The sequence below is a fragment of the Lagopus leucura genome, unplaced genomic scaffold (assembly GCF_019238085.1).
Source record: "Lagopus leucura isolate 7727_CA_CO unplaced genomic scaffold, USGS_WTPT01 Super-Scaffold_100035, whole genome shotgun sequence".
Taxonomy (NCBI): Eukaryota; Metazoa; Chordata; class Aves; order Galliformes; family Phasianidae; genus Lagopus; species Lagopus leucura.
Genome location: NW_024962284.1, coordinates 5,166,324 through 5,191,351, shown reverse-complemented (window position 1 = coordinate 5,191,351; position 25,028 = coordinate 5,166,324). Strand labels below are relative to the sequence as shown.

Here is a 25,028-nt window from a genome sequence, read left to right as displayed (position 1 = left end):
CAAAGGTTGAGTAGTTCTTTCAATTTATCCCAGAGAAATAAGCTATAAAGCAAGTAAACTATAAACTATCAAGCAAGTTTGCAGCGCCCATGACTACCCATTCAACAATATCAGAGTCTCTTTAGAGTAACAACACAAACCAGAGCATTCAAGGCACGATTCAGGGAGAAAAGCTGACAATGATTCAGCAGTCCATCACAGGGAGAACAGAGGTGCTCAAGCTTGAGAATCTTCTGTTAATTATACAACTGTTAGGGCACTTCTTAACAAAGCACCATCTACAGAAAGCAGCTTCATTAACAAAAAGTTTTTTTTGTAACTTCTTAGTAGTAACGTCATCAAAACAATCAGATTTTTTGAGTCTCAATAAAACCTCACAGTGTTAAGTTTCGTAAGTACTTTCCTGTGTATTCACCTAAAAGACTGCACAGCAAACGCTGCAGGTGCTACAGGGTTCTGAGCCCCAGGTGAAATATGAAGTGGGAAATAAATACGGAGGTTGCTTGGGAAGTGTGGGGAAAGAAATGACATTATGAATTTCAAAGCAAGTAGAAGATATTGGAATGAAAAAATTACAGTAAAAGAAGCCAAAGCCTCAACGAACGCCAACAAAACAGCTCTTCACATTACTAGCTCTGTTGTCAGGTAGCAGAACTTCACCTCAGTACTTCTCAAAAATATTAGTTGAGCTTAAGCACATCAAAAACAAACCAAAGGTCAAATGAAAATGTTACAGCGTACATAGAGAAGCTGCATTGTTCTAGCATTATCCAGTTGTAACGTCAGCTCAGTGGCTGAACTGGCGCACAGTAAGTTCTAACAAGGGAAACAAGAATTGCTGCAGGTTGGACGCAAGCAGGTAAGCCTGACCCTCAAAGGAACTGCAGCATTCACTGATTCCACGTGTGACCTCAGCAGCCGTGAGATTCAGAGAACTACAGAATGGTTTGGGTTCTAAGGAACAACAAAGATCATCCAGTTCCATCTCCCTTCCATGGGCAAGGACAACTTCCACTAGACCAGGACGACCAAATTCCCATCCACCCCGGCCATGTTTGCAGCCTGTGAGCTACGCTATGTTCTCTGACAGTCACAACCACCTCTGAACCAAAGCCAGTGCACAAATCCCTCTCTTCTTTTGGAAATGCATGGTGCGGAAAAACAGAGAGCACAGTTTCTGGAAAGCAGAATGAGTCGCCATGTTCATCTTTTCCATCTTACCCTCAAATTCCCCATCTCTTCCCACACTGCTCAGCATAGCTTCCACAGTTACATCTCTACCTGACTTCATCCTATGCTTTTCCCTCCTCCCCCTTTGTTTCTGGAGCAAGCCACACTTTCACACGTTTACACTCACGGACACCAAATTCTCACTATGTTTGTGAAGACTGTATAAACAAGTGCTCTGTTTTTTAGTACAAAGATAACAAGCCTTTGTTCTTAAGATAATTTTTTTTTATCGTCATTGAAGCGTGAAGTACTGTTTTCCAATCTCACAGTATTTATTTTGATTTTGGTGAAATTTGTACCCTTAAAAAGAGTGCTGAATCACTGAAAACCAAATACATAATTTCTTTAAAACTTCAGCCATTTTGAAACCTTTGATTCTCAATAAGTTAGGCAGAAGCAGAAAGAGACCAAGAACTACAATTACAACAATACATTTCAATTGAAGACTAAATCTTGCCTCACGGCACACTAAAGATCGTGAAGCAGTCCCACGAAACGTCAAAACAACAGCGTACTTGTTGTGCCACCTGATTCAGAAAAGGACTGAGAAAAAGGGACTCTAGCAAGTCAGAGCTGCCTTCATTTTTCAGCCTTAACTTCCCTTACTGAATGCTGTTTCCACTTGGCACCTGTCTCGTCCGTACAACGTCATAAGTTGGGAGAATTTCTTCTTTCTCTCCCATGTGGCACAGTCACAGCGATACACGTTGTACACACCTGTACTGCCCTGCATAGTTTCATACCAGATTATACATGTAGCTTTATTATATGTGCTAATATCTACATCTTCTCTCTCATCGATGAGCTTCTAGTGAGCCCTTGAATTTCATGGAGGCAGACATTCTAATAACAATCATCACCATACCCCAGCATACTTTATTTGGTCGCTTTCTACTTCATGTAACAAAATGAAAATCATCTACAAACAATTTGAAAGATTGACTTCTGCTCAGCTAAGTCAATTCCCTGTAGGATGATATACTGTAAAGGCTCTTTTGCCCTTAACCATAAACCTGTTTCATCAAGTTTTATTAGTGCAATTATGTGAAGTCTTCCTACTCAGCAACAAAAATTACCTTACTCTCCTGTAAGAGCATTGCTAACTTGGATGAATCTGCAGCTAACTGCAAATAAGATATGTACCAGAAGAAAAAAACCCAACCTATTAATATTAAAACACATTATACACCAAAGTTCACCACTTCAAAAAGAAAAACGGCATGCTGCTTGCCATTTTCAAGTTTTCCCTTTAACAAACTGTGTGCTTTCACGATTAAGAAAAAAAAGCATTTACTCACATATTTCTAATTTACGTCTTGAATAACACATGTATCTCTAAGTACACAACACTACAACTTATTTGCCCTTTCACAGACCAAAAAAAAATTTCAGAGTAAGAATGAGTCTTTAGAGACAGACAGCTTGTTTCATCTGCTTAACTGAATCCAAAGCGGGATGCATTCTTTGTAAAGTATACCTTAAATCACACTTACTTGTTGTCGAATTTCTTCTTCCATCTTGACTGGGGATCCCAGCTCTGCAACCTGCTTGACGCCTTCACTCGCATACCCTCCGTACTCCCAGAGGATGTAGTTCTTGGAGTGAGAACTGCCAATGATCGCAGACCAGTGGTTGGTGCGCCCTTGCAGGAAGAAAGGAAAGAAGAAAAAAAAAAAAGGGGGAATTAAAACAGCAATAACATATTCATTCATTCTTCTAACATTAATACCTGCTACCCTCAAAAGAGGCTCAAACTCTAATTCCTAATCTTTTATTAGAGTGAAGGGCTTCAAGTCCCTGGTCCTCATTGGTACCAAACTTCAGTGTGTGCTATGTGCTGTCAGTTCTTACTACATCAGTGCACCTCATCTTTAGAGCACCATAATAGTCAACTACAAGAATACAATACCATGCGTTAGTGATTATTGGATATAACAAAGACAGAAACAAAAAGACAGGCAGGACAGCTGATCAAGCATCTCCTAAGAAGTTTAGTACAGGCTTAGTGTAATTTGTCTTCATTTGAGCTTCCTCGGGATGTTTAAAAATCTTTTAATTTTAGGCCTTCACGTACAGTGCTCATAAGGATAAAACTTGCAAGGAGTCAAAGATTTCAGCAAGTCATTTCCTTGTGGATAGATACTAGTTTCTTGCAACAGCCCACTAGATTTGTGTTTGGCTGGTCACAGCAGAGCACCAGAAAAGGCTAGAGGCTAGATACAACTGTGACTATATAATCACTGAGCGTTTCAGCTTTTTGTTTATATCCTTGTGCCAAATCATTATCAGGAAGAGATACAGAAGGCTTAGAGTTACAAACCCCCCTGCACTGCGCAAGCAGCTTCCTGGCTAAAAGAAAAAAAAAAAAAAAAAAATTCAAAGAAGGAAAGTCTGTTTCCTATTGGCAAATCGTTCTCAGCTTTCCTTCCAAGAAACTTTTGAAATACTGATATTGAATTGATCTTATGAACACAATGTAGCTGTTTTTTCTGCTACTGCATATTCACACCATACATACATGGTGCTGCCTTTTATTTTCTCCTGAACCACTCATAGTGGTTCCCACTAACTGAGGAAGGAAGCGAAGGAGCACATTTTGGTGCTTCTGTGGCTGCTTGGTTTACTTGCCCCTTTTCCCCATTGTAAGAATTGCAGAGACAGGCAAATGGATTCCTGCTCTGGTTTCTTGTCTTGTTATGCAGAAAAAGAAAAAATGTTAAAGTTTAAGAAGATAAAATGTTAGAAAAGTCTGATGGAATTGAAAAGATATAGAGCAGAAAGGAGTCTCAGAAGTCCCACAGTACTGGAAATAAAAATGAATTCATTAAGCGTCAAATAGCACTCTGCAAAGATATCAGGTTAAAGGAAAAGGATGAGAAAATGAACTCCTCACGTAAGCAGACAGTCTGGTAGCAGTGCAAAGACCATAGGAGATCAGGGAGACAGAATGACAGAATGAGACAATATTTAACATTTTTCTTTGCAATGCAAAATGGAGAGAGGAGAGATAAAAACAGCTGAAAACTAGAATAAATGAATGAAAAATGAATAATAAAGTAAACAAAAGGAATGCAAATTTAAAATGTGAAAAGTGGGACAATGAAATTGATAAAGACAGCGTAGAGAATTGAATAGATAAAGTCAGATGCAGGAACATAATCACAGCAGAATAGAAAATGGGTTAGGAAAAAAAAGAAAAACAACGGTAGGGAATCAAGGGAGAAATGCGTAGCAAAAGCAGAATGGATGAGGGAAGGTGATCCAGCAGCACAGAGAACAGAGCATCTGCTTTTCTCCTTGGACATAAATAAACTCACTGAGCTCTGAATTACAGCAGGCTTGGCGCGTTGAGAGACCAATAAAGCTAATCAGCAATTGTGCCCTAAATGGAGAATAAGAGAAACTAAACCCCACTACACCACTTTCTCCAGTAAGAGGCTGTGTTGCTGCTTTGTGAACACATCATCTAGTAATTGCTCCTCAAGCAGAGCCCTTCCAAACTGCAGAGAGAAACTGCCATTCAGCTTCAGTGAAGGACTGCTCATTGTTTTTTCCTAACACGCAGGTCCAAAGCATCTCACTGCTACAGACACGCACTGAGTGACACTGAAACTTACTGAAAGGTGGTTCCATATACTCCCCAAAAAAGAAAAATGCAGAAAAGAACGAGAGAGCTTTTCGGTCTTCAGTAGAACTAATTGCCCCATGTGCTCCACAGCTTTTTCCCCCTGTCCTGTCCTAAATGAAGTAAGAGTTCAGTGTCTTTGCAACCAGAGCCCAGCCTCTCGCACCCAGCACCCCTTCCTAAAAAGCTGCTGGCTCTCCGCATAATGCAGCTGGTCCATGGACTTGCCCCAAAGATCTATTCAAAGCATACGCTACATTTTCCCAAAACATTTTTCATGAAATCCATGAGACATCTGCAAATGTTTCACTCTTCACTTTGAAAGTTCTGTTTTTATGAGAACAGACTACTCAATCACTTGCTAAACTTCTTCCTCTAAACACAAGTGAAACTTCAAAACATAAAATAATCAGATGCACGTCAGGCCACAGCTATTCTGCACCACCAGTCTGTCACAATCCGATTGCTGAGGCAGCAAGCAGAACGCAGACAGCTTAGCAATGGTGTTATTTCACTTCATTTTTGTGTAATTCCTCAGTTAACATGAATATATGCATGTGTATGTATTCTCTGATACATCGTGCAGATGAAATCATAATGAAGAACATATGTTTGTTATCTTATACTGACAATAACCAGAGACAAGTGCTTTTAAGCTCAGGGTTTGTGTAAATACGAATTAATCTGACCAGAAAAACATTATAGGAAATTTGATAGTTCCCACTGAGCCAGATTTAAAATGAAGTGAAATTCAACTGCCACTAGTTTTAATATCAGGAGCCATAACCATGTGTAAAAATCACTTGCAAAGCGTGCTTGATTTTCTATAAGCCTCAGTTTATCAGTTTAATAAAAAATGTTCAGTCTCTCCCAGTTCCACGAAAGCAAAGTTTTTTAAGAACTACTTTCAGAAACTTTCCTACAGGCATTCTTTCCACCCACTTGATGGCTGGCACACTCAGAACCAGACTGTTAGGACCAGACGACCCTTAACATCCCTTCCAACCCAAGTCACTCTGTGATTATAAAACCGTGCTGCAGTAGTTTGCAGTGATTTCCTTCTGAACAATACTTTGTAGAACCTAATGACTCCTAAGTACACTCTAGGCTTTGTATAATTTCATAGAGCAGAGGTGTTTTAGTTGTACCAGTATAATAAATTATTCCTAATTCATGGAATCTGTGAAAACACACAAGAGTTTTCTAGGATTAACAGTTTTGCACAGTACCTTCAGAAACAGTTTGTGTGATAGTAAACAAAATATTCTCTTAGGAGAAAAGCAACACAATGCATATTATTGGTGATATTTAAAATGACTCAGTACTTGATTTAAAGAAAAGAAATAAAACTTCCATGATTGGCTTTGTATTTCAGCCTCATTGTTGGCATAAAAACAAAGCAGGTATTTTTTAGATTCGTGGTACAGCTTGGGTTGCACGGGACCTTGAAGATCATCTAGTTCCAACCCCTCCTCATAGCATAACAACTTTGCAAATAAAGGATTTACTACAATCCATCACCAATAGTACTTCAACGTAACTACTGCACAAATTCAAATTTTCAAAGAACGTTAATGATTGCTTTTCATTTGTTATATTGCTACATCTGGATAAAAGATCTTACCACCTTTTGGGAATTTCCGTGCAAAGTCTCATCAGCTGTTTTTACTCGTACTAATCCTACTACATTATGTGGTGGTTGTTTTTTTTCACAGAACCATAGAATACCCTGAGTTGGAATGGACCCACAAGGACCATCAAGTCCAACCCCCGGCTCCACACAGGACCACCCAGACCCCAGGTCTGAGAGTGGTGTCCAAATGCTTCTTGAACTCGGGCGGCTCGGGGGCAGGCCCAGAGCCAGCAGCAATCTGTTCTGGGGCCCAATCTTTCATGGCTCAGAACCTTCCTCTATCCCCACCTGCCACAGCTCCACACTGATCGCCCTGGCTCCTGCCACTGTCACCAAAGAGCCAAGCTCAGTGCTGCGCCTCTGCTCCCTATGACAAGCTGTAGGACGCTACAATGCCTTCCTCCCCTCAGCCATTCCTCAAATGTCTTTTCTTTCAGACCCTTTACTATCTTGGTAGCCTCCCTTTGGATGCTCTCACGTAGTTTTATGTCTTTTTTTATACTGTGATGCCACACGTGCATCTGGTGCTGGAGATGAGGCTGCACAGTGCAGAGCAGAGCGGGACAATCCCTCCCCTCCCCAGCAGCAGCACTGGGCCTGATGCCCCCCAGGGCACGCTGCTGCTCAGATCCAAGTTGCCGTTGACGAGAATCCTCAGATCATTTGCACACAGAGCCAGGGCTGTCCCGTCCCAGGTGTAGAATTAAATTCCGTGTGGTTGGTGATTGCTCAGACCTCAATTTGTCAAGATCTCTCGCTATGGTCTCCCTGCTCCTGTGGGAATCGACAACTCCTTCCACTTTAGAGATATCTGCAGATTTATTTAACATACCTTCAATTCCAACATCCAAGTCATTGATAAAAACATTAAAGAGAAGTATCCCCAAAACAGAGCCCTGCAGAACCCCAGCAGTGACTGATTGGCAGCTTAGATGGAGCCCCACTGACCTTAACGCCTTGAGCCAGACCCATCAGCCAGCCCATCAGGGCATTTTTCCATCCACTGCATCACAAAGTCACAGTAATTTCATGTTTCCTATTTCCAACCGCTACCTAAATCCCTACTAACATTGCATATGAAGTGTGACACTCAGCAGATATATAAATCGTGCAATAGCCTGGAGAAGCACTTCTACAATTACTCACTTTGGCTTATTTCATCTCCTGTGCATTATGCTGACAGACAGCTTTTGAACAATGGTACTGTTCAACTTCAGATGTTCTAAATAATCAATGTGAGCAATATTGCTTAGACTATCAGAACTATGAAGTGCTACACAAACCACATTTGATTTATATGGTGGTACTCTGACAGAAAGTAATAAATTTAGAAAAAAGACATAAAAAGACCAAACAACAAACATCAGCCACAGACAACCTAACAAAGTTTAAAGACCAATAAATGTGACTCACGTTCTCAAATCATATCCTAGCATCTACTGCTACAAGCTGCAGAATAAGTAATGAAAGAATAAACAAATAGTACACTTCTTTGTAACTTCACTATTTACAGTTATTTGGATTATTACAGTAAAAATCCTGATCCTGTCGACAGGATCGGATAGATAAAGCTCAGAATACGTATTTCAGCTGTATAATCCACTGCAACATTGAGAGTACGCTACTGTCCGAATGTCTAACCAGCCTCCTTGGCAGTAGGACGCAGGGCTCAGTGAATTAACTAGAATCTTTCAGAGGTTGTGAAAGGACACAATACTCAGTTTTGGCTAGATTAGCACGGTTGTAAACACGGTTGTAAATTTTAGTGTGTCCTGCATTTTAGGTTGTGTTTTGCATTAAATTCCATTTCCTAGCTGTACATGATAATCCAGGCTAAGCACTCAGTAAGAGAAGAGGCAAAAAAAAAAAAAAAAAAAAAAAAAAAAAGGTAATCTCTATATAAGGAAACATCTTTACACCTCAAAACATCAGGCAAATCTCTAGAATTTATTTGTAATTTATAGCATCTGTAGATTTTCAATACTGAACATAAGCAGTACTGCATATTTGTCATTACTGACCCTAGTGGGGTGTTCACCAAGTAACATCACAGCAATCTCCAAATACCTACACCATGTTTGTGTAGAGCAAGAATATTAAGAAAAAAAAATGATGATACTCACGTGGAAAGTCTTTGGGATGTGTTTTTTCTGACCAATTTCCATAAAACGTTAGCCTGTATTTGGCAGTTCCACAGGCACAGCAATCTAAAATTGGTTTGTCGGTCACACCTTCTGAGGCTGAATCTGAAAAAACAGGAATGAAGGCACCCACTGAGAAGGGTTACAACTCAACAGCAACAGATCACGGCAAAGTTGACACAATAAGTACTCCAGCAAATACATCTGAATTACATTTACTCGTGTTCATTAGTTTTTAACGTTAGGCTTCACAAAAGTAGAATCCTGAAGTGATTGGTTTGGATTCATGGGTGGATGTAATGACTCACTGCAAACACAAAGGCACGTTTACAATTTCAGTTGTTTTCAGATTCAAAACAGGTTCATTTTTGGTTCTTATTTAATTTGGTGAAAACCTCAGCAAATCTAAAAAATACGATAGACTGGAACTCACTGGATAGCCAGGCTACTTAAGTTCTTCAGTGGGATGCAATAATCAGCTGCAAAAGCCCCATGCTAATGCCTCAGTTGTACTTTTGCATGCGCAGAAAACCCCTGAGTTTTTGCATGCACACATTTCCTGCTCACAAATCATTCCCTGCTCTGAGAAACACCCAGCGATGTTGAATGATGCAGCTGAGACCCAACCAGTGCTGCCAACGAAAACCGTCGCTCTTTTGACTATTCTCTAGTGGTTTTTTTAACAAGAGACATGGAATAGACAGTGGGCTGCATCAGTGGCTTTGCTGTGGTGCTGCAATCCTGCTGCTGTCTTTCTCAAGGATCCTTCAGCAGTGCAATAAATGCTGAACAACGTCTTCCTGCACACATGATGGTGAGGCGAATACAGAGATACAAATATCACATGTTACGATTAGTTTGACAAATTCTTTCTGTCCCTCAAAAAGACTTTATTTATAGCAGCACGGGTCAAAATCATGAAGAGCTTGAGCTTAAAACAAATTGAGTCCTGAAATATACAGATTAGACGAGGCTATCAGATGTGAAACCCAAAACCAAAGCCCAAACCTTAACCAAACAATTTAACGCTAATCCATATCTTCAGCACTCTATTTTAGTTAATTAGGACACACTCAGGAAAATAACTGAGCAGCAGTAACAAGTCATTTTATTATCTTTAAAAAGAGTTTCAGGACTTAACCAAATTGCCTCTTGTGTGAATGAAGCCTTTCTGAAGTTTCTTAAGTTTTTTTTTTCCCCCAGCAGAATCGCCCATTTCCACCTATTCCGGAAAATATATACACTGACTGCAGAACAGCTTCGCCCGTAACTGCAACATAAATCTTTCGTTATTAGGACAATGTGTTTCTGTCCTTTCCCTCACTCAGTGTCTTTAGGATAGAGCTCAACAAATAAATTCCCCAATTTGCCAATAGCTTTCTTCTTATCTAACGCCTTATCTAGACTAAAGCAAAAGTGGTGCTGAAGAAGAAAGCTGAGGTTTTCTTGCTGTCCTTAATATTTTAAGCAGATAAGATTTAACACTTCAACTAGATTGAGTAGTTGGTGATGTGCAAACACTTTCTGCTATCAGAACTCACCAAAGACAACTAAAATTCTCCAAACATGAAGCTGTTACTCAAAAATACAGAAGTTTAGAAGTACAATTTTGACACAACCTGGCTTCCATTAACTGAAATCATTATGATTGATTTATCCACTATCCAAGAATCCTGCCTTTTCTCCTTTCTTTTCCAAAATAACAACCACATTGTTGTTTATTCTGGTGGCTTTTTACATCAGGTTTGCCACCAAACTGCAATGTTTCTAAAAAGCCTAGCTTACGTATTTCCATATTTGAAATGGCTCAAAACACTGACAAAGAGGTTTCCTAGTGACAGTCAGGGATTCCACATTATGAACTACAACTGAATGCTTCACTGGCACACATTCAGTTCACTAAAAATGAAGGACAGTGTGCCAGGTATTTTTTAAAAGTGGTGTTTTATTCTTTTCTCCTCAGTACAAAACTGAAGAAAAACCATTCCAAACTTGCAAAGAGAAGAAATAAGAACTGCCCCATAACCATCAACTCTGTACTTCTGTACAAATTATTACTTTTCAAGGAAATGTGGGAAGTTTCTCCTGGAAAGAATTAAGCTATATGATCTGGAATTTAAATCAGAAGAGTATGTGCACGTCAGTATCAAGGGAGCAGGCCCTAGTTGCTACCCAGGCCTCACCAGCGCACCTCCTCCTGCAAAGATGGGATATCTGTTTGAAGGTGAACATATCTCCCCAATATCTGCACACATTCCCATACGAGGGATACTTATGTTTACTAACAGAAGCAACACAATCTGCCAGCAGATTACAGAACCTAAAGGTCACTTTCCATATTTGCTTTTGTAACAGATTATATATTTAAGAATTGATAGAGAATTCCACAAAGCCCCTGAAGAAATCCAACATACAATTCCCCTCAGTTTTCAGAGGGAGTTTAATGGCCTGATGTACTTCACAGAATTTCCTCCAAAATACGCAAACATTGCCATGACAACCCTGGTTCAAAAGAAGAAAGAATGAACATAATTACAAAACGCAGAAGGAGAGTCAGGAGACTGTGGTTATTTGAACTAACTTCACTTGCATGACCTTTCTGGGAAGGAGGAATTTGCATATGCAGAAATAAAAGTCAACTTATCAAAAGACAATTGCAGTTCTCCTTTGTTTCTCATGTGAATTTTAAATCTCTCTGCTACAATTAATTCTAGGAAAGGTTGAAAATAGCCCAAGCAACAGGTTTCACACAAGGGAAAAAGGAGTAAGTGTCACATTTAGGTGGAAGCAATGAAGACTGTATGAGGAACGGTATGCAATGTAAGGAATCACAGAATGACAGAATCGTAGGGGCTGGAAGGGGGCTCCAGAGAGCATCCAACCCCTGCCAGAGCAGCTCCGTGCACAGGTAGGCAGAACATCACTGAAATAAGAGGTCCTAAATTTCAATCCGTATGAAATCATTCAAGGGATCAAAATTGTAACTGGATATAACAATTAGGAGAACTCAGCAGAACACGACAAGGAGATCACCTTACCTTGTTCACAGATTCTTTTGGTGAGAGAACCCTCGTCTTGAAAATAAATAATGCGCTTCTGCACAATACTGGCTCTACAAAGAAAAAACGATTGAAATACATTTATTGCTTAAAGCAAGAAGAAAGTGCGTGATAAAGTAGCAAACGGACAGAACTGGGCTGCTAAAACCTAGGCGTACTTTCTTATTCTGACAACACATGTAGTAACAAAGCTAGGATTTGGGGATTTTTTTTTTTAATCAACTTGCATTTGAATTGCATTACATTTTGCAGAGACTTGGGTTGTTGTTATCTTTACAAAAATGATCACAGTTACGTGCTGAGGATCTGTGCTTTCAAAATGCGTGATGGTCAACTGAATATTCAGTAAATCAAATCTTATATGAAAGTACTGAAATTACAATGGGTTTCAGAAAATCGCACGGCTAAGTTAAGCAGCAGTCTGTAGGCAATGCCAATGCATTCTGAACAAATAAATACTTCTGATACGCTACAGAAATTCAGTGCAAATATAATTTTAATACAGTTTTTTACTCCATCTCTGGAGGCACTCTAAGTCAGGCTGGATAGGGCTCTGTGCAGCCTGCTCCGGTGGGTTGAAGGGGGTTGAAAATGAATGGCCTTCAAGGCCCCTTCCAACTCAAACCATAAAGTTAAGAGCAGAGCTAGCATAAGCTGAAGTCTTCAAGAGTAATTCAAAGGTTCCAAGAGAAAGGGCACTTTAATTCAATCTAGAATGCTTAATTAAGATATATAGTTCAAACAAAATGCAGCTTCACAAGCCTCAGTTTGAAGGCAGGTAAGGGGAACTGTTGAATCAGAAAATAGTACAGGGAAAAACAACTCGCGTGCAACTTTTTAAAATAAAAAAAAAAGACAGAATTGTACGCATTAATTTTTTAAAATATCCCATCTGAGATATCATAAGCAGAATCTTCTGTCAAGTATCTTCAAAGTAGTAAAATACTATGTTCTTCTTGGAGACCACTGTCCAACACAGAGCAAATGTCATAAACAGTAATTAGTGGGAACAGCTCAAGTGACCCCCTTCCAGCCCTACTCAAATTTAATTAGGTTCTTATGCCATTTTATAACTATAAAATTTAATTTACATGTAAACTTTGTGGTTTTCCTGTTAGAAAATAGTTACAATTGGGTTAAATTCATGAACGTTCTTCACACGGAGTTTCCGGAGGAGAACCTGAGCTGGTATCTCCTCTTTGTTTAGTAGTATGGGAGCACATTCTTCCGACAGCCCTTTGTACCAACCCTTGAATACCATTATCATGACTTTAACACAGCAGCTCTTGCTTCGGCACAACGGCAACCAGTTAACAAGAAGGTCCAGTCAGGGACATGAAATTCTAAACAGTAAGAGTCAGACTCTTGTCTTACCTCAGCTTTACAGTCAATGCGATCTCTCAAGAGTTATTTTTCACTTCTAACAACTGAAGTAAGAAGAAAAATCACTGTGTATGCTTAGAAGTGTTGCTGAAGTTAAGTCTGCTTTCTTTCACAGCGTCCAACCCCACAAGTTATCAAAAACTCGATGCAGTTTTACCGTGCTTTTCTTTCCAAGACACAAGCTCAGAGCAGGACAGGATGGAATACTTCATTTCACACATAACCCACCCAGTATGATAACTGACCTTTGCAAACCTCCTAAAGCTAGATCAAGCTGGGAGGGGTACAGCAAACTACAGATTGTTTTTCCTTAATAAATTGGCATCTCATAAAGGCAGATGCAGTAAAGGACTACACAGGCAACAACCAAGGCTCTGAAAAAAGCAGTGTGAAAAGAAGAATGGAGCAGATCCTCCTGAAGACCCTACTAAGGCAGATGGAAAATAAAGATGAGGTGATTGGTGGTAACCAACACAGCTTCACCAAGGGTAAATTGTATCTGACAAATGTGGTGTCCTTTTATGAGGAAGTCATAGCACCAGTGGATAAAGGAGGAGCAACTGGCTTCATTGATCTTGACTTGTGCAAAGCATCTGACACAATCCTGAGCAACATCCCAGTCGACAAATTAGACAAAAATGGATATGATGGACAACTTGCTGTAAAAGAAATTAGCTGGATAGTCACACTCAAAGTTGAGGTCAACAGCTCAGCATCCAAGTGGAAACCAGTGATGGGTGGCATTCCTCAGGGATCACTGCTGGGACCTAGTATCTTTGTAGGAGACATGGACAGTGGGATCAGGTGCATCCTCAGAAAGGTTGCGGACAACACCAAGCTAAGTGGTGTTGTGAGTAGCTAACATGTAAGAAGGAAGGGGTGACATCCAGAGGGACCTGGACAGGCTTGGAAGGTGGACCCATGCTAACATCATAAAGCTCAACAAGGCCAAATGCAAGGTCCTGAACCTGGGTTAGGGCAATCTCAAGCAGAAGTACAGGCTAGGTGGAGAATGGCTTGAGAACAACCCTGAGGAGAAGGATTTAAGGGCACTGGATGATGAAAGACCCAATGTGAGATGTTAAGGTATACTTGCACTCCAGAAGTCCAGCCAGGTTCATTCCTCAACTTGATGTAACAGCACCCACTTCAAGCAGGTGGTGGACTAAATGAATTTCTAAATTACCCCACGATTCCATGCCTTAAATATAATTTCAAAGAACAAGCTTTTCAAAGCTTACCGTCTGAAAGCACCCATACTTAAAAGCTAAACAAACAAGAAATCAGCTTTCTGGTGAAGAGCACCCAGATCTGCAGATCAAAAACATTGAGTATTTTACTTCATAAAGCTATTTTAGAAATAAAATGGAAATTGTTTGAAGCCTGAAGATGACTTATTTTATTCATTTTGCTGCAATTAGCTCATCAGTGTGAAACATCATGGGAACGGTTCCTTTTCTAACAACAAAAGCTGCTCAACTTTTTGAGTTGCTGTCTCTTCAGCTGGGTTTGAATTTATATGGAGCTGATAATCCAAATTAAGCCAGTGGGAGTTCCGTTGCCAACTTCAGCTGAAAAAGGACTGGTATATTAGATGGCTGCATGAATACCCAAAGCAGCCACACAACATTACATATACTCAGATGGAAACGGTATTAAATCACCTTTGAAATACTCATTGTTTTAATAATCAATTTCGAGACTGGAGACTGATCAGATGATCTGAACAGCATATTTGCCTGCTTTTTAATTGCTATTTTTATCTTACTATTTATTATTATTTTGACATAACTTTTATTCCTTAATGAAAGTTCTGATTTTGACTGAAGATAGAGTTTGGAGACTGACAACTGCTTCAAAATGGAATGGCTGGCTTTTAGAAAGAAGCAAGAAAGCTCGTAAGAATTTACACAAGATACACATCTGCTTAGTCTGTGCAAATCAGTGCTGGTATTTCTATCACCCTGTGCTGTCTGACCTTTTTTGGAAGGGGAAATATGATTGTTTTTCCCCAAACGTTGGCAGATTTAAGGGGACTTTTAATTGAGGCATTTCTCTCTGTGACTATCAGCAAAATCATCTCTGTAAAATGGGAAAAGGGAAAGCAGCTCTTCCTCCAACACATCAGAGTACCACCGAATAAGAATGAGAAAGTAAACAAATACGTCTCCGAAATCTTCTCTAGCTCTCACTGTCCTCAAACGATGCTTTCCAGTAATTGCTAAAGCTTTTGCATCGCATGAGAAAAATCATATGCATAGTAAGTAAATCATTTCCTTTTATTTTCATCCAGCAACACCTATTTTTATTTCAAAAACAAATATTACTCTTTTTCTACGTTGTGGAGTTCTCTCAGCAAAATCAAGGAATATCTGGCAGTTTGCAGTATTTGTTTTGGCAATATGACTTCATAACACTGACAGATTGGATGCAAGTAGGCCAGGCTTTTTCTGTCTTATTCAGAACACGTCTCAGCACAAGGAGGATGAGACTCACCCTTAGAGAATTCCCTGGAATGAAGGCCCTCTCCAGCACAGCTCTGCAACTGTGCCACCCTTCTGGGAAAGGCTCTATAAAGCCACGTAAATTGCATTTGGGGCATTAACAAACAGAGTATCATGAACCATAAAAATTCAAAGCAGCCTTGGGGTGGATGTTGCAACTCATACCAATTTTTTTTTTTTATTATTTTTATTTTTTTTACTTTTTCCATAGGCAGAGCTTTAGATCATCATCCTTATTCCTTTTGTCAAATCACAGCATGAGCAGAAATGACCTTACTTTAAAGTGTCTCTGCGGGTGCAATGATGTGACAAAGGAAGCAAGAAGGGATCTACGAGAATTATTCCTATGACATTTTTAAACTTGGAGCAAAAGCATTAAGCACAATATTAGAGATACGTTTTAGTAAAACAGCAAAACAGATTTTGCCAGAGCTGGTGAATACACACAAGTTCCCACTTTTTCCATCTCCATTGCAGTTCTTACAAACCATGTGCTTCCTTACAAGATACAATGAAACACATGGAATATGTAGAGCCTAGCCAGTGAGGAAGTAGTGTGATGCCCAAGACATTCCCTCACCTCTAACAAAGCACAGTTTCCTTCCCAAGTGTTTTGTCTTTTTTTTCCCCAAAAGTAAACATCCACACTACTTTTGTGGGTGTGGGGTTTATTGTTTTGGTTTGTTTTTTTTAGCTCTGCATTATCACAGCTCCAAATACAGCAGTTTCTAACACGGGGTAACATTTTTGATTTTTACACGTGGGAGGAGAACCACTGGTGACATTCTTGTGTTGCCAGAGGTTGCAGACCATGGCTGTGAGTAAAATCAGCACTCCAGAGTGGGTGATAGCAAGGAAGAATACATCTTAGCCAACTTAATGGAGAAATAAGTTGGATAGATGAAGAAAAAAGAAGTACTAGGAAAACCCACTGATAGTGGAAAATAATAATGAAATCCTAGACTGCAGACAAGAAACTCTGTCTGCTCAATATTATTTATGAATTCACTTCGTCTTCCCCTTCCAGCCACCAAAGCTATTTTCTTCAATTATTCCATTCTTTACATCACTGTAAGTTCTTTCCCAGCTCAGAAAGCCAAGAACTGTATTTTACATACTTCAACAAAGAACCATAAATTGTACTTTACAAGATGTTTAATGAGGCTGCAAAAAAATGTTCAGTCTCACCAGAGAAAAAGCTGCACCTACACCAGAAACTATCTTTGTCATTGATCATCACTGACAAGGGTCAGCACTATTATTTCTAGGTACTTAATTTTGAAAACTTAGGAGTTACCACAGGTGTGGGTGTTTTTTTTTTTGTTGTTGTTTTTTTTTAATGTTTGTTTTTTAAACTGGATGCTTTTAACACAGTTTGAGCAAACATTATGAGTATGAGTAACATTAGTGCCAAGCGTCTCACTTTCCCCACATTTACAATTCTGCATATGATGATTGCCTTTTCTCCAGTAGATCAGTCAGCTGATAACTGCTTCCTTCTAAAACAAAAACCAAATTCAGTGAATACACAGATATGAGAATGTCCCTCTTCAGTTTTATTTTTAAACATTTCAGCCACACTACCAGAAAAAAGATTTGAACAGAACTACAAAGCAGGAACCAAGCACTCTAAACTCACTCTACAGACATATTCTAGGCTCACAATCCTTTCCTTTGTCCTTCATGTCACACTCAGGTACACCATGGTGAGCACATGGGAGCTCACTGACTGCAGGACTGATCACGACATCATACAGAATGCAACAAAAAACTTCAAGGGAAAACACAGCTGTATATGCTGCCATGCTGTATTTGTTCTCAGAAAATCTCTCCGTTCTTCTTGAATACTCACAGGATATAAATACTGAATCTAAAATCTTCAGAATAAAAAGTCATAGTGACAAAATCATTTCTGACATGTGTGCTACACCACTTACTTGCAAGGATTTTTTTTTTTTTTTTTTTTTTAATGACAGAAGATGACAGAATGAGTTTGCCCTGGTCTTCTGAGTAAGCTTCAACTTCCCTAAAACCCATTGCTATTTGTGGCCTGTATCTTCACCTCATATTTTGCTATTCACAAAGTCCTTGTAGCAAGCATCACCTCGAACTTCAAAAGCAAGCATTGTGAATTGCACCACAAGGACAAGTCAGATAGCATTGGATAGGACTGGTTAGTTGGAGGATACGTTTATCCTGTAATTCTAAGTGCTAATCCTGTACAGCAGATAGAAGCAACACGCCAAAAGTAGCAGTACAGTTCCTATCAATCTAGGAGCCCAGTGCTGCTCTACCTGACAGCTACATTCACTAAGCTCTATTGCAGTAAGATCTGACGCACAGCACTTGTGCGTTAACTAACCAATCCTAACACCAAAATGATACTAGGACATGTCCAACCCATGCCAAACATGGTTTTACTTTTGCTCTAGAAGTCCGTGTGACCTGTATAACACTCATCCAACCTGCACAGGGAACTCAGAGACTTAATTCCTCTGGACATTGAAGAGAAGCAAGGAGAGCAAAGGAAATCGCATTCCCACTTTCAGGGCTGGCAGCTTGTTCCACCTACCATGAGAGGACACAGCAGAAGACAACTACATTATGATGTTAATGCAAATGAACTACTGCAAAACTGCTGTGTTTTAAACTCTCCCACATGTCACTCCTCACCAGTCTTCGCTTCAGAAAATTTTTCACCATTACTGCTTGACCTCTGTTGTTCTGTCACTAATAGCACAGTACAACATGCACACGTAACCCATCAGAATACTCCTACACATATTTCCCTTTGGATCTCTCCCTTAGCCCACTCCAGGTTGGGGGATTAAATATTTTATTTTGTTTTTGTTATTATTCTGGCTTTTAGTATTGCAGTAACAAAGCAAAATAAGTAAAAATTAAACACACCCACAAGTGCCCAGTTAACAAAGACTGAAAAAAAAAATCTCAAGGCTTTAGAAAAATTGCTCTAAACCTTCCATATTCTCAGAGGAAAGAAGTAAATGAGAAATGAACTCAATGACATGAACTGAAATGAGAAATGGAATTTCTCAGGAAAGAAGTAAATGAGAAGATAGTAACAAAGTATAAGAGCTGTCAGTTCTCCAGCCATGCTTTTAGAAGAGTCTCCACCAGGAATACACCAAAGATACATTGCAGCGACTAAACCATTTGCTGGTAGGGACAAGAACAGTGTATAGAGTGATATCCTAATCAAGTCTCCTTCCTTGTAGAATAGCTGGAGTAAGGATTTGTAGCAAATACTGTTGCTAAATGTTGGTACATAAATGGTTGGAGAATGCAACAGCAGGGAGCCCATACAGAGGCAATCGTTTCTCCCTAATTCGGTTCTAAGCGTGCCAAATTCAACACATCCTTCTCACGTCTGATTAGCTGCTGCACGAGTAGCAGCTTTTCTACAGTACTCCCAAAGAACAAGCTAGTCCAAGTTATCTATAAATACATAAATATATCAATAGCAGAGCTGCGTTACTCAGCTTACAGTTGGGAATACTCAGCAACTATTTGGACAATACAAATCCAAACTTTCACACCGATTGTTTTTCTGTTGCCTCTTCCAAAGTTTACTCTAAAAGAATCACTGACAGGAGACACGGAGCTCCCAACATTCCTACTGCTCTACAGGTATTAACAAACCACAGATCAACCTCAGAAACCTTAGGTAATCTCATCTCTTTAACTGCGCTCTAATCAATATGAGAGCAGAAGGTCAATACTCAGTCATTTACAACAACGCTACGCACAGGACTGAGGAAGATTTTATAGGATTTCAGCAGAAAATTACAGCACAAATTGTGTTTGGCACGCTAACGAAATTTCAGTGTACGGATGGCAATGGTGTTAAAGGGCACGCATGCCTTGAATTTGAATGGGACAAGAGGGAAAGAACACCTCAAAAGCAGGTCAGCTCAGCAGGGACAGCAGTAATCCCTGAAATTTGAACACTCAAAACTGGCTGTGATTTCACTTGATGCAGATTATTGTATGAAGGGTATAGGATGCTGGACACCTGACCAGGTAGGAGGGGATAAGAGGCTGGGAAAGAGAGCTCATTTTGACAAAGGACCTAGCACAAGGGAAATTTAAAAGCAGGGGAATTACCATGGAGATCAGCAGTGAACAAGACATACGAAATCTCAAAGGAGCGCAAGCAGCAAGGCTGAAAAGGGTGATAAGGCAGAATCAGCAGCTGAAGGGGAAGCAGACCTGGGATAGAGCAGGAGATCAAGCAAAGAATACACAAATGGAGGTGCTCCTTCAGATGCGTGTATGAGAAATAAGTAAACTCAATGGTTTTGAGATCGGTATCCACGTAGTGCAACTTAAACTTTTGCAACAGCGTGCGTAGATTTGAAAACTGAAGCACAGCAAACAATAAACCTGATCTTCAATCTCAGATTTTTGTGGGCTTGGATTTCTCTTTTTGTAGGTTTATGTGTGCACGTGTGCGTCATTTTTTTAAATTAATTTTTCTTTTTTTTTTTTTTTTTAATAATTGACAGTCATTTGCTTCTAACATGCATTTAAAAAGAAAAGGAGACAGAAAAACCACACTTTGAAAACACACAGTTTAGATACACTGACGCCGAGCCTGTCCTGAAAATCTAGGTGTGTGCTGCAACCTTACTTTGCTGGCAATTGTGAGCCGACCTTCTGTTGAGAACTGATCTTAATTCTATCAAAATCAATTTCACTTAATTAGATGAGAAGCACGGCCTTAATTCCTTCCAAGTAGCCTTTGAAAACTAGAAAATTATAAGGATATCACTCCTAACTTTATTACTGCTGAGTGTTTTCCTGATCCAGTAAATGAAGAAAACACTTATCTGAGTATATCTGCAATTTGCCTCCTCTTCATGAGTCTGGCTTTACTTTATTTACTGGCCTAAACATTTCCAGCACCTTGTAAGTAGAGCTATGGGTGGCAGGAACATAGACTGCTACTATAAAATTGACAAGAACAAAGAGCTACGTGTGTTCCTTCACTGTACTGAAAGCTGTGCTTCGGCTATGATTTATTCACAAAAACTAGGTAAGGAATACTAACAGACAATTTATCTGAAGTAACCAAAGAATTTCTTCATCAACTTTCATGAAACAGTGGCACCTCTGCAGTGCAAGGCATTTTTCTACTTCATATATAAGTTTGCCTCATCATAAACACAGGTTGCTCCAAAAGTAATGCCTCCTGTTCAGTTCCATGGAAAGTAAAACAGATACGAAGAACACAACAGCACTATTCAATAGAGCAAATTCTCAGCTGCAAAACACTTTCTTCCATGTAGTCACCACCACTAGCTATGCATTTCCACCAGTGATGAACAAAAGCCTGCATGCTGCACTCCTAACAATCTGCACCAATGGTGGTGGACCCAGTGTCCCAAGCAGCACTGCTGAAATGCACCACCCACCACCTCGCCATGTTCACATCCACTGGTTGGCCTCTACAAATGTTCAGCAAACGTCAACGAATGACGAGTGCAAATTTTTTGCACATGCAGGAATTCAGCACCATCCTTCTGCTTCATCCACACTTCCATGTCTGACTCCATTTTGTCAGGCTCTGCTGCCAACTGTCACACAGCAACAAAATGCAACAGTATGCTGACGGGAAGGTTCAACCTCTACTGCCATCCCATCATCATCCACCTCTGATGTCATGGACCAACATCACAAAACAAGAGGCATTACTTGTGGAGCAGCACTCAATTTATTTCAACAAACAGCCGCAAGGCAATTGCAGCATAGGAGAGATGTTCTCCACCCTGCCTCCCTCCACTTGCAGAACAAGCATATATTGAACCTTTGGAAAGAAATGTATGGGAAGAACCACTACAGTAGGTCATCCTCAGGACTTCACTTGTCAGAGATCATTCAAGGTATCACCAGGCAGCATACACTGCACAGCAAACAAGTGCTGAGTTCACTCCCCTCCAAGAGAGATGATTCCTTCTTAGACACAGGACCTTACGTCCACAAGTCTATCATTTCTGCAGCAAAAGAAAACCCAGAACCATCAACGAAGACAAACATGCTTTGTGGTGCACTGTAAGGCTTTACATCACATTCTGCTAGAGCAGCGAACAAATCCATGTCTGTGGGGAAGCAGCACAAAAGCATTGAGATCACTACAGTTGGGATAGCAGAGATACCTAATGCATACCTAATGAAGCAGAAAAGAGAAAAAGCGAGTATCTAATTACTGCAAAGGAGAAAAAGGAATGGTTCACCCACCTATTGGGTGAATTTCATATTTAAATCCTCTCACAAATCCCTTCCAAAGACTGCCAGACCAGGTGAGTGGAAAGACAGGAATCAATCCAACAGTCCATTTACACAAAAAGCAATTTCTTTTCTAGGTGGCTTCTTCCTTTTATCATTTCAGAGGAATTACAATAAATGCAGCCGCTTCTTTAAGAAAACCGATCAGAATTGATGCTGCGGTGCTTCATATGTGAAAAACAGTCAAGATAAACTCTATATCCAGGCTCTGAGACCCTTGTTTATACAATACCTTACTCTTGGTGAGTCCTCAGTTATTACTTTTAAATCCATGAGAAGTTAAACACTTTGCAATATAATAAGGATGGCAGAATCTGACACTGTTAACTCAGATATTTGCCTTTCACACGAACGTTATCATTGAGCTTCAAGTTTTAACTGCTAAATGAACTACACCAAACTGCAGTATTTTATCATGGGCACGCAGACAGTTCAGCAAACATCAGACCCAGAATGCTGAAACAATTTTGCTAACGGAAATTTTCATATTACATTATTACATCCCATATACTTACGTTTAAGAACGTTTACTTACACGCTCTCACAAAAACACAGTCATAAAATACATTAAAAGAGGAGCAAATGACCAGCAGGATGTGCCATTTTCATGACTAATTTACCCCAGGTTTATTAAAATCTAAGAAATGCTGAAGGGTTGTGGGATTAAAACCATTATGCTGTTAATTTATTTAACGCTCTTTCCTGGGCCTGCAGACGTTCTGAACAAGGGAGGCTCTCACCCAGGTTTTCTATCTCACGTTACAGCAAACATTACATTTTTTCCACAATAGGCACACGCTGGACAAAATCACTGGAGAAAAGAAAATGTAAATAAAATTGGAAGAAAAATGTTAAGGAAATTTAAAAAGGACTGCACGGTACTTAGCCTTTCCATCATCTAATTTCCTCATCGCTGGACCCAACTTGTCCTTCGCTTTCCATGACGCGAAATGAAAGCACTCCCAGCGTTGTACTTGCATGAGATGGGCCTCAGTGGCCTCTAGTTTTATGAAAACAAACAAACAAACCCGCCTGGTTCCCTGTAAATAGTAGAAGCAATGCAACATTTCAATCCATAAATAAAAAGCGTGCTTTTAAAATGGTGTTCCATTCATTGTGAAGTAGACTACTGAACGTAATGTCTCCAGCTTCTGGCATTATAAACAAACCATTTCTTTAACATGACTTATGCATTGAGAAAGCTTAATCGCAGTTCACGTAATAAAAAACAGATTTAAAACATTCCATCAAAATTTGTAAAAACACTTCTGATATCTTCAACAGAGCCTCTGTTCCATGTTTTGAAAGGAAATCAAATTATGACTATTATTATGACTACAATTATTTCTATTCCTTCCTGTCTTTGTCTCCCCTAAAAAAATTGACAGCGGTATTGAAGTCAAATTAAACATCTGTTTGTAAAGTAAACCAGAGTACTACTGACAGCTGCTGCAGAATGGCAAATGATCTGCAGCTGCCAGGTTCCTAAATTAACAATGACTTTAATTTACCAGCAGCAAATAAGAAGAAAAGAGTGGAAACCAAAAAAAGTTCCTCCCACTACTTAAAAATTACGAAGACACAGAATATTAGAGACTGAGCCAGAAAGAACTCTGAATTTCCTGCTTTATCTCCCTACTTACTGGAAAAAAATTTCAGATCAAATCAAATCACAGTGCAAGATACTTTCAAGAGCTTCCCTGCATGCTTGTGATATCCTTGTGCATCTCCACCCCAAGATACAGAGATAGATACAATAGATATAACACTTCTTACAGAGTTTATTCTTCTTCAGCACCGATTTCGTCCAAGACGTAACACTCCTGAATAAAAACATTGTCTTGATTTCTCATACATCTTTCTAGATCTTTGCATATATGGACACATCAAGCTAGCAGACTCCCCAAGATGTTATGAAAGATACATATCAATTACATCAGATTTAGACAGCATGAATTTTTAGACTATGTTCAAATACGTAAAACAAATGAATTTATTTTTACAAGCTTAGAACTTAAGAGTTTCAAGGTCAGTGCTGTTGTGCATATATCATTATTTTCATTTGATAACGTGAATGGTGGAATAGAGTTCCATCTGGCTGCAGACAGCATCAAGCTGCAGCTGATTAAAATGCAAAGCAGTTCATAAATCTGAGGAATTCTGAAAAAGCAGTAATTAAATAATGCTAAATGCAAAGACCTGGTTTTAGATAAGAGTAATTACTCGCACAAAGACAGGAAGGAAAGCGTCAGAGAGACAGAAGCACTCGATATCAGGATGAAGGGGTTCTAGTGGATGAGATGCACACAAGTAAGCGCTCTTCTCAAAAAAAATAAAAAGGCCACAACACCATGACAGTGCCTTACGACTACGTGAAGTCATATGAGGTATCTGCAGGGCTACAACGCTCACACGTGGGTACCACAAGCAGAGACCCTCATTTAGAGGAAGTCGAGCATTTGCAATAGAATGCACCACGACACTCAAGGACAAAAACTACCTATGCATTTTGAAGGTGCAGGGTTATGTACTTCAAAGCATCCCCACTGGGTCCTCCGAGACCTCTCACAACACAAAATTCTGGGCAGCACAAGGAAAAGCAGCCAGGCTCCTCTGTACAACGCCAGCTCCAAGTCCAGCATGATACCATTGCAAGCACCTTCGTCAGATGGACGTAGGAACATCTGCACTGAAACCTGGGAAAATAAACTATGTAACCAAAGCAACAACTATGGATTTGTGGTTGCAGGATGTCCCATCGCTCATATAGCCCAGTTGAAAGAGAAAGCCCTTAAATGACCTTTAATTCTGCATGTAACAGCAATGGGATATATTTTCTCCACCAGCACCCAGCTGCACTGAAGCCAGCTGCTAACCCACTGAACCCACTGGCTCTGTGGGTGCAAGAACTAACAGTCACAATCTTAACAAGCTTCACAACGGCCTCTGCAAATAAGCCCCCTATACAGCAACAACTGAGGAAATGCAACTGAATTCTAACCCTGGGCCATTTCCAGAACGATCACTGACTGTGTGAGACAGCTGCTAGCAGATACACGTGAGGCAGGAAGCGGAGTATTACAAGCAAGGAGCCAACCCAAGCAATTGTACTGAAGCAGGAGAGCTTTGCTACAACATCACAGGTAT

The 25,028-nt window shown here is 39.8% G+C and overlaps 1 protein-coding gene across 2 annotated transcripts in view; it reads right to left on the bottom strand.

The window, feature by feature from the left end:
* Positions 1-25,028, bottom strand: part of SPON1 (spondin 1) — a 357,910-nt gene that overhangs the window by 98,892 nt on the left and 233,990 nt on the right. For both annotated transcript variants that reach the window (XM_042882758.1, XM_042882756.1), the window contains 3 exons: positions 11,668-11,741; positions 8,612-8,734; positions 2,724-2,872 (listed from right to left, as the gene is read on the bottom strand). In XM_042882758.1, the coding sequence (XP_042738692.1) occupies positions 2,724-2,872; positions 8,612-8,734; positions 11,668-11,741 (346 nt within the window). The remainder of the gene's footprint in view (positions 1-2,723; positions 2,873-8,611; positions 8,735-11,667; positions 11,742-25,028) is intronic.